This window comes from Falco cherrug, chromosome 3 (assembly GCF_023634085.1).
Source record: "Falco cherrug isolate bFalChe1 chromosome 3, bFalChe1.pri, whole genome shotgun sequence".
NCBI lineage: Eukaryota > Metazoa > Chordata > Aves > Falconiformes > Falconidae > Falco > Falco cherrug.
The window spans coordinates 110,997,502-111,006,849 of record NC_073699.1 but is presented as its reverse complement, the minus strand read 5'-3'; the positions used below and the strand labels follow the sequence as shown (position 1 = coordinate 111,006,849).

Below are 9,348 nucleotides of genomic sequence, written 5' to 3'. Positions count from 1 at the left end.
AAATCTCTTTATTTTTTAACTCCGGTGCATCGAGGTGTAAGCGCAGTCGGGGGGATGACGTATGGCTTTCGGTTTCCTTCTGGTGCTGTCATGAGCATTGTCTAATAAATTAACACTATTTTCTTGACCGCTTGCTTGTGCTGCCTGGCGTGGATGGAGCGCTCAGGGCAGGATGGCAGTGATGGAGTGAGTGTCGGATGGAGCAGGGGAGCAGGTCAGGGAGGTTTTAGGGTCACCTCGTTTCTCTGGAAGCTGCAAAGATGCTTTCCTCGATGCCCAAAAGCAGAGAGTGAACTCCAGGACAGCACCGCTGGGATTTCAGCAGCCCAAACTGAGCATCAGCGAGTAAACAATCCCTGAGCCTGTTTCCAGCTAGAATTTCCTAGAAAATAATAGTAATTGCTGGAAAAACCCAGGTGTCCTCGCCAAGACTGCAAAACCTCACTCCAAGGGATGAAAAGCCAGTAGATGGAGACGCCGTATCCCGAGTGGGGAAGAGCTGATCCCTGGGGAAGGGGGGATGCTCTGCATCACCTTCCCAGGGGTTTCTTTCAGCTGCTTGCTAGCCTGGCTCTTGGATGGAAGGCTGCTTCTTGCAGGGACTTGCCTGCATGGAAAGTCTAAACCCCTCCGAGCGCCAGCGGCGCCTCTCTGCCCTCCGGGAGCTGGGGATTAGATCAGGAAATGAGGCACAAGCAGAGGTAAGAGGTTTCCTGAAATCTTAGCCAAGGCTCGAGTTATTAAACCAGCCTTCCTGAGCTTAAGAAAAAAAAAAAAAAAAAACCAACCAAAAAAACCCCCGAAACCCAAAAAACCCACCATACAACCCTTGGAGATTTTTGCTTGGCAATTTTAAAAGCAAAAGGGACCCAGGTGCAAGGGACCTGCTTGCACCTCGTTTTTCCCCCCCTGCACCGGGGTGTTTTCTTTGGCTGGGGTTTTGCAGGGTGTTCCCCGCCTCGGGGGGCGGTTTGCAAAGTCCATTTAATTATTAACAGGCGGCTCCTGCCGTTAGCTAGAGGTTAGCAGGGCTGGGGCCGAGGACAATGCGGCGTTGCAGGGCAGGCACAAGCTTTGGGGAAGCGGCTGTTCGAGGGGCTTGGAGTCGTTTGGAGGGTTTTCTCCATCCTTCAGACTGGAAAACCAGGCTCCATATGAGACGGGAGCACCTTAAAAAAGCCCTCTGCCATCCTTCCCAGTCTGAAACTGTGTTTTTCTCCTTGTTTTTAGAGCAGTGAGACCCCCTCGGTGAGTTTTGGACCAAAAGTGGCTGCAGAAGTGTCCATACCCTGGCACAACGCTTCGTGGGCTTGGTCCAATGGGTGCAATCCTGCCCTATGGGTGAAAAATCACCGTCTCCTCCCCATTGCTGATCCCCATTCCCACGCACGCCGCCGGCCGTCTCCAGAGAGCTTCTCCCTCCATCCCAGCCCTCGAGCACCCACCATTTGCTCTGTTGCTGGGTTTGAAGATGCTTAAAATCTGCAGGTTTTTATCCCCCAGGGCCAGGCTTGGTGTCATTGCTGGGCTCGGGGGGGGGTTTACAGGGAGCATCCCCTCGCCGGGATGCAGCCGGCATCCTGCATCCTCTGGGATGTCACCGGCAAGCCGGGAGAAAGAGGGCCCCATGGCCAGCAGTGCTCGCTCCAGCATCCTCAGCTTGGGTTGGAAAAAGGGGATTTTTTTCTTTTCCTTTTTTTTTTTTTTTTTTTTTTTTTTTTTACCCCCCCTCTATCCTGGTATAAAGCTTTAAATCTGCTGCGGGGTTGCAGCATCCTCGCAGCTCTGGGGGAAGATGGAGCGCTAATGCCAAGCTTGGAGCCAGGAGGGGTGATTGGGGGTCCCAGCATCCCAAATTTAGGGGTTTTATCTCGGTTTCCCTAAGAGCAGCCGAGATCACAGAGCAATGCCCTGACACGATCCTTTCATCTCACCCTCCAGCAGCACAAAACCCAGCCGAAACCACACGGGCGTGCTTGGGGCTGCACAAAATCCTCCTCCCTCCTTGCTTTTATGATTTAAAATTCATCGGGCTGAGGGGGGGGGGGGGTGGAAAGAAAGAAAAAAACCCCAAAACAACTAGCCCTGACGAGCGTTGCATCAATACGCGCTTATTGATTTATTTTAATGACTTGTTATTTTTTCCCCCAGCAGGCAGGGGAGGAGGAAGGGGCCGGCTCAGGTGTGGCATTAGGACCCAGCGGAGCCCCCATGTTGGAGGTAGGAGGTTTTTTGGGTTTTTGTGTGGTTTTTTTTCTTTTTTTTAACTCTCATTTCGGAGTTTTTGAAAGCAGAGAGAAGAGACCAAGGCGGTGGGCAAGGGCAGAAGCAGCACTAACACCCAGAGCGGTAAGGACCAGGCGAGAGAGACCCCCCCACCACAGCCCCCTGCATCAGGCAGGGATGCTGCCCCCCCCAAAAAAAAGCAAATGGGGCTGAACCCCAACTTTGGGGCTTTGCAAAGTCGCCTTAAAAACTCCACGGGTCGGGGCAGGCAAGCTCGCAAAAGCTGGTTTCAACCTTTTAATCTCATAAAAAGAAAAGGCACCTTATTTTTGGGGTGCTGAAGAGCTAGCGGCCGCGGGGGGGGCCCATCTTTGCAGCCTGACAGCTGTTGTAGTTGGTTTTTAACCACTTCAAAAAGTCTAAAAATACCCTAACGTCTGAAGGAAGCTCTATTTTTTTTTTTTTCCCTCCTGGAAAGAGACTGTAGGAAAAAGGGGTATTTTCATATTTCTATTTATTTTGCTCCCCTGGGGGGGGTGGGGGGGGGTGGGGCGGGACCCTTGTGAAAATGTGATGTGTGAGAATGGGGATGGGGGGAAAAAGTTTTTTACCTTTGGTCAAGGGCCAAAAAAAATTTGAATCCTTTCATATTCCCTTTGTTCTCCCACTCTCTGGCAACTGGAGAGCTTACAGAAAAAAAAAAAAAAAAGGAAAAAAAAAAAGAAAAGAAAGGAAAAAGAAAAAAAAAAGCTGGGGGAGGGGGGAAAGGCTGGGGGAAGGTGGGGTTTAGCAGAATGAAAGAGAGAGACTGTGGTGTTCTTTCTTCGGGGTTGATTGTTCCCAGATGTGCAGTTGCAAAAACATCTGGCGCGGTTGGAGTCGCCGGACCCCTGCACGGAGGGGAGAGGAGCTGTGGGGAGGGGGGGCACCCAGCATCCCTCCCCAGCATCCCCCCGGCTTGCTTTGGGAGAGCCAAAGGTGGGGAAGGAGGAGGCTGGAGGTGGCCCCCTCCCCTCCTGGCAGAGTTTGGGTCTGGGGGGGGTGTGGGGTGACCCTCGGCATCGCTCCCAGCTGGGGCTGGAGGTGGCGGCGGCCGCGCCGGTGGCCGTCGAGGAGAACTTTGGCAAATGCCATCGGGGGAAGACGTGACCCGGCTGTCCCCGTTCCCCGGCCAAACCCTGCGAGCGAGCTCCAAGCTCTCCGGCTTCGGGGGGAACCAGACCTCGGGAGAAGCCTTGTGAGCTGCTTTGGTGTGAAAAAACTGGGGCTGGCAGGGCGGGTTAACCCCGAGCAGTGCGACCGCGTCCTTGGGACTGCTGGAGCCGTGGGAGGACGCGTGGGACGCCGCTGGAGGTGGGCATCCCTGTGCCCCCCAGCCTTGCCCCGAGCCCTCCCAGGTGGGATACAGGCGCCCGGTCGGGGTGATGTGGGGCAGCGGGACGTCAGCATCCTGGAATCCGGAGAAGTGGCAAAGGTCGGGATAGGCGTCTTACAGCCCCTGTCTGGCACCTCGAGGTAGCCCCAGGCCCCCCCAGTCCCCTGCACAGCCCTGGCCTGGCCAGGACCCAGCTGCTGTCCCCAAGCCAAGGTCTGCCAGCAGCCGCCAAGGCTCCATGAAGCCTCCCAGCCCCTTGCCAAGCGCCTGCCGAGCCCCGAGCCGCACACTGATCTCGCTCATCCCCGCACAATCCCTTTTATCCCAAGACATGTTTGGCCTCGGTTAAACCTGGGCCTGGGGCTTCCTTCGCCGTGGGAAGCAGAGGGGGCTCACGGGGAGCCGGGTCCCACCAAGGCGGGTTGGAGATGGAGTGCTGCTGGTGCTTCCTTGGGACCACTGAGCGCTGACTGCCAGCTGAGCTCGCTGATCTGATCCCAGCTCGGGTAAGGAGCAACCTTCTGGCTTTCCCAAAGCTGGGAAAGGTCTGGCAGGCAGTTGTCAACATCTCCAGTGCCTGCGAGCCTGGGGATGGAGGAGGATGTGGTGCCTAGAAGATGCAGCCCTTTGCCGGTGGTGAGGACATGGTGCCCAGAAGGGGCTGCACTTTGGTGATGGGGCAAGATATGGTCCCCAGAAGATGCTATGCTTTGGTGATCTTGAGGCCATGGTGGTTAGAAGGTGCAGCGCTATGGGAATGGTGCAGGATATGGGCTCTGGAAGGTGCTGTGCTTTGTTGGTGGTGCAGGACGTGGTCCCTAGAAGGTCCTGTGCCTTGATGGTGGTGAGGACATGGTGGCTCAAAGGTGCTGTGCTTTGATCATGGTGAGGATGTGGCCAGAAGGTGCCGTGCTTCAGTGATGGTGAGGGCATGGTGGCCAGAAGATGCCGTGCTTTTGGTGATGGTGAGGACGTGGCGGCCAGAAGGTGCCGTGCTTTGGTGATGGTGAGGACGTGGTGGCCAGAAGGTGCTGTGCTTCGGTGATGGTGAGGACGTGGCGACCAGAAGGTGCCGTGCTTTGGTGATGGTGAGGACGTGGCGGCCAGAAGGTGCCGTGCTTCAGTGATGGTGAGGGCATGGTGGCCAGAAGATGCCGTGCTTTTGGTGATGGTGAGGATGTGGTGGCCAGAAGGTGCCGTGCTTTGGTGATGGTGAGGACGTGGCGGCCAGAAGGTGCCGTGCTTTGGTGATGGTGAGGACGTGGTGGCCAGAAGGTGCTGTGCTTCGGTGATGGTGAGGATGTGGCGACCAGAAGGTGCCGTGCTTTGGTGATGGTGAGGACGTGGCGGCCAGAAGGTGCCGTGCTTTGGTGATGGTGAGGACGTGGCGGCCAGAAGGTGGGAGCTGGGGTGGGTGCCTGCTGGTACTGATGCATACAGCTTGTCTCCCCCCATGCCTCAGTGTCCCCGCTCCGGCCGCAGTGCTGGGAGGACTTCCCCATCCTCACGGCATCTCGGCGCACCAGGAAAGCTGATGTGCTTTATCCCTGATGGCCAAATGCATTCGGTTGGGTTTCAAAGGATTTTTTGGGGAGAATCCAGGGGTGGGTGGGTGTCCCTTCAATTTTCCCCCTGGAGCTTGGCTTGGGATGAGGAGAGCAGCTGGGGAGCCTCGAGCGCCCAAGGCTGCCAAACCCCAGCACCCAGCACAGGATTTTTCTTAAAAGCTCTTTTTCCCTCCCCAAATCTCCACATCCCCTTGGATTTAGGGGATGCCCAAGCAAAGGCAGCCTCCACCGACAGCAGGGACCCCCAAAATAAGCCCTTTGCCAAGGAGCAGGGCTGAAAATCCCAGGAAGGGAGCCCCGAATCTCCAGCTCATGGGTCTGTTGTCACCGTGAGGGGTCCAGATGTCTCCCCCCATGGTGGTGATTCAGACATCCCGGCATTTCTTATCCCCCCTCCTGCCCGCGGGATATTTCAGGGCTTAGTCCTTGCAATTCCCCTGGGAGCGCGTGGTCAGGGCTGGAAGCCCAGCCTGCCTTTTTTGGGGGAAGTTTCTTTATTTTTTAGGGTTTGGGGTTTTTTTGGAGCCAGTCCTTGGGGGCGTCTCAGGCAGAGATGCGGGGAGGGGGCCTGAGAGGAGCTGTGGTTGGGGATGGGGAACGGAGGGGTCTGGGGGTCCGTATCCCTCCCCTCCACTAACCCCTCTCTGCTTCCCTCCGCCCCATCCAGACTCCTCCGGCTGCATCCCGGCCCGCGCTGCTCCTCCATCGCTGCTGTCAGGATGAGAGCGGTGGGGCTCTTCTTGCTGTGTCTGCCAGGTGAGTGCCCCATCCCCAGGGGTCCCCAAGGTAAGGTGGTACCCCAGGAAACCCCAAGAGCCGGCTGCCCCCTCAGTGATGCTTGGGTGCCTGCATCCCCTGGGGCAACCATCGCCTTGCCACCTCTTACACCCCAAAATTAACCCAGAGCCCTGGTGTAGCCTCATATTTAGGCTGGGACTGACTTGAGGTTGGGGGGCACAGAGGCTGCGTGGGGTCTGGCACCAAGGGAGTCTCCTCCTTTGAGGGAACATTGAGGTGGCACCATGGGGTGGCAGAAAATAGGCACCTCAGGGCCAGGACAGCATCCAATAAAGTTGTATTTGTAACCTCCACGAGGGGGCTGGCAAAAGGCAGGATGGAAACGAGGAGGGAGGTGACGGACCCGGGAGCCTGGAGCCAGGAAAACTTTGGGTGAAACCAGCTCCACACAAAGGCTAGTGAGCAGATGGAAAACATTAAGCAGGCGAGGCTGAGGGAGCCCGGGGAAGTGGGGGCAGTGCAGGGGGTAGCGGGCAGAAAAGATAAGTCCCATCCTGGCATCATTCCCAGTGATGCTTTCCTGGTGGATGCTGCCTGTTGCGAGGATGCGGAGGGATGTGGTGGAGGGATGGATGGATGACGGGGCATCACGGTGTGTCCTGGGGATGGGTCCCTGCCGTGCCTGGGGGGCTGGGGGTGACCTGCTCCCCCCTCCAAAGCATTCTGCCTGCGTGATTGCATCAACTCCTGCACGCTGGCCTTTGAACCCCATTTTGCCCCTGGATCTATGGCAGGATTAGCTCCCAGGGTGTCTGCAAGGGATGCAGGGACTGCCATGGTCCCCCAGGGTGTCAGGAGCATCACAGGGGTCAGCTGGATGGTGGCCCCTGCTCCAAGTAGGGTCGTGGTACCCAGGTGCCACAAGACAGCAGGATCACCCGGGATCATCCCCAACTGCACCTGGATAACGTAGGAATCCTGGGCTGGTGCTGGCTCCCTGCCAGCAAGCATCCCACTTTTCTGTCCCTCATCTTCTCCGGGCGCTGTGCCCCTGGGGACAACTGGGGGATGGTATTTTGGGGGTCGATGCGAAGCTGGCAAGGCAGAGGCAGAGCGGGGAGCCCCGAATCCCTGGGCTGGGGGTGGCCGTGCCCCTCCTGGTGATGCTTCTCCCCTGGCTCTGTCTCCCCAGCAGCGCTCCTGGTCCAGGGACAGTACAGCAGGTTTGAAGGCATCACCTACCCTGAGCCGGTGCAATATTCTCAGTACGACCAGCAGGCAGGTTAGAGCACCCTGAACTGGGAAAGGCTTCGCCCCCTCTTTTTCCTTTCTTTTTTGCTTTCTCTGGCCCAACACACGTGGGTCTGATGCCTCTTTCTGTTTCAACACTCTTTGCTCCATCCTTTTCCTCCTGCCCCTTAAATTCCCAACCTCCTCCTCCCACCTTCCCATCTCCCACCTTGCGCACGTGCCTCCCCATTCCTCACACTGCCAATTATATATTAAGCCTTTTTAAGCTTTAAAACCCAAACCCTGGTGGGATGTTGCCCAGGTTCATTGCTGGGGTGGCTGCGGTGGGGTTGACCCATCTGCAAAATCCTGGGGAGCTCATTGCCCGGTCCTGGGGTGTGCTTCTTCCCTAAAACTCATCCTCAGCCTCTGCTCTGTTTTCTCTTTTATTCCCCAGAAATTCAGGATTATTATGACTATCACGGTAAGTGGTTCCCCTGCAGGATGCCAGGATGAGGGAGGCGGGGGGGCAGGTTTTTGGGGTGTGCCTGCACTTTCTGTCTCTTCACAGATGTCACCCCCCGTGCCCCCGAGGAGCAGTTTCGGTACCAGTCCCAGCAGCAATCCCAGCAGGAAATCGTGCCGGCCCCGACCCCAGGTGGGTGGCAGCTGCCAGCCCCCTCCCCATCCCAGGGGATCTCCATCCCTCCCCTGCACCCTTAGCCTGGCTGTGCTCCCCTCCGGAGCAGCTTCACACGTGCCAGCATGAGGATGCTCCAGCCCTAAAACCCAGGGAAAGGGCAGCCAGATGTTTTTGCTCCATCCCTAAATTTGCTCCCCCCATCAGCTGCTGCCCCCGAGACCGAGCCCACAGAGCCAGGACCCCTTGGTGAGTGCTTATTCCCCTCCTCGGTCCTGGGAAGGGGGGCGTTCATCCTCCCTCGTAGCCCAGCTAGGGGAGGGGATGTGCTGCCACGCTCACACCTGGGGTGAAAATTAGAAGCTGGGGGCGGGTGGGGGGGAAGGTGCCGAGCTGCTCTGAAGCCCATCCCCAGGGCATCAGGCCCCCTGCTCTGGATCCCTCAGAAACCCGCTGCCTTTTGGCCTTGCAGACTGCCGGGAGGAGCAGTACCCCTGCACCAGGCTCTACTCCGTGCACAAGCCCTGCAAGCAGTGCCTGAACGAGATCTGCTTTTACAGGTGAGCAGGGGTGGGGGGAAAAACTTCCCTGACCCCCCCCTTTCATATTTCAGGGACCCCCTTCTGCTTTTGCACCACCCCCCCCCCCACCTTTTTTATCCCCCCCGCCCCATCCAGCCTCCGCCGGGTTTACGTGATCAACAAGGAGATCTGTGTCCGCACTGTGTGCGCCCACGAAGAGCTGCTGCGAGGTAAGGGCTGGGGGGGTGCACCCCACATCGGGGGTGTCCCCACCCAGGTCACCCCTTTTCCCACGGTGGAGGGGAGGAAAAAAATCCCAGCCACCACCCGAAGTTGCTTCAGGCATCGCTCCACAACCAGTGGACCGAACTGGGGTGCCATTCTGGGGGGCTGAGCCACCCCCCTGCAGCACTGTGAAACCCCGGTCCCCACTGGGGGTGTCCCTCCCTCCTCCTCCCTGTTTTTCCTACATCCACGGATTCTTTCTTTCCCGCTGTCCCCGCAGCCGATCTCTGCCGTGACAAGTTTTCCAAGTGCGGGGTGATGGCCACCAGCGGGCTTTGCCAAACCGTGGTCGCATCCTGCGCCCGCAGCTGCGGCGGGTGCTGAGCTCGAGGGGAACCCCCCTTCGCCAGCCGCATCCCGGGATCCCAACCCCTTCCCATCTCCTCTCCTGGGTACCCATCCCGCTCCGGATCCTCACCGTGGTGCTAAAGAAACTGTGCATGAAAGAGCATAAAAAAAAAAAAGTCCATTTTTTGTGCACATAATAATTAAAAAAAAGGGGGGGGATTATTTTTATTACTTTCGTTATTATATTGTAAAGGGGGAGCGGTGCGAGCCCCCGCTGCCCCATTTTCTACGTAGAGTATCCAAGAGATAAAGCGTAAGGGTCGCTGCGGCTCCCGACTCATTTTTTTTGGGGGGGGGGGGAGGGTGTCTTATTTTTGGAGGGGGGTGTCTGGTTCTTTGGGGGGGTGTCTGATTTTTTTGGGGGGGCTTTCTGCCTTTTTTGGGGGAGCGGGTTCTGATTTTTTGGTGGATTTCTGA

At 57.3% G+C, this 9,348-nt stretch overlaps 1 protein-coding gene across 4 annotated transcripts; it reads left to right on the top strand.

Moving 5' to 3' along the window:
• Nucleotides 1-126: 126 nt before the first annotated feature.
• MFAP2 (microfibril associated protein 2) lies at nucleotides 127-9,201 on the top strand. Of its 4 annotated transcripts, none has more exons than XM_055704492.1 (11): nucleotides 127-701; nucleotides 1,231-1,488; nucleotides 2,152-2,220; nucleotides 5,837-5,925; nucleotides 7,103-7,189; nucleotides 7,595-7,621; nucleotides 7,709-7,795; nucleotides 7,985-8,026; nucleotides 8,250-8,337; nucleotides 8,455-8,528; nucleotides 8,804-9,201. In XM_055704492.1, the coding sequence occupies exons 4-11, from the start codon at nucleotides 5,889-5,891 to the stop codon at nucleotides 8,905-8,907; spliced, it is 546 nt and encodes a 181-aa protein (XP_055560467.1). In that variant the 5' UTR covers nucleotides 127-701; nucleotides 1,231-1,488; nucleotides 2,152-2,220; nucleotides 5,837-5,888; the 3' UTR covers nucleotides 8,908-9,201. The 4 variants fall into 4 exon arrangements, with proteins under 4 accessions (XP_055560467.1, XP_027665271.1, XP_027665275.1 ...); XM_027809470.2 differs by having other exon boundaries at nucleotides 7,100-7,189; XM_027809474.2 differs by lacking the exons at nucleotides 127-701; nucleotides 1,231-1,488 and having other exon boundaries at nucleotides 2,210-2,349.
• The last annotated feature ends 147 nt before the right edge of the window (nucleotides 9,202-9,348 follow it).

Excerpts from the sequence above, each read along its gene's own strand:
- MFAP2 (XM_027809470.2), top strand. The coding sequence starts at position 5,889 with ATGAGAGCGGTGGGGCTCTTCTTGCTGTGTCTGCCAG. Across the intron at positions 5,926-7,099 it reads CTTCTTGCTGTGTCTGCCAG|CAGCGCTCCTGGTCCAGGGA; the intron begins GTGAGTGCCCCA and ends CTGTCTCCCCAG. Across the intron at positions 7,622-7,708 it reads GGATTATTATGACTATCACG|ATGTCACCCCCCGTGCCCCC; the intron begins GTAAGTGGTTCC and ends GTCTCTTCACAG.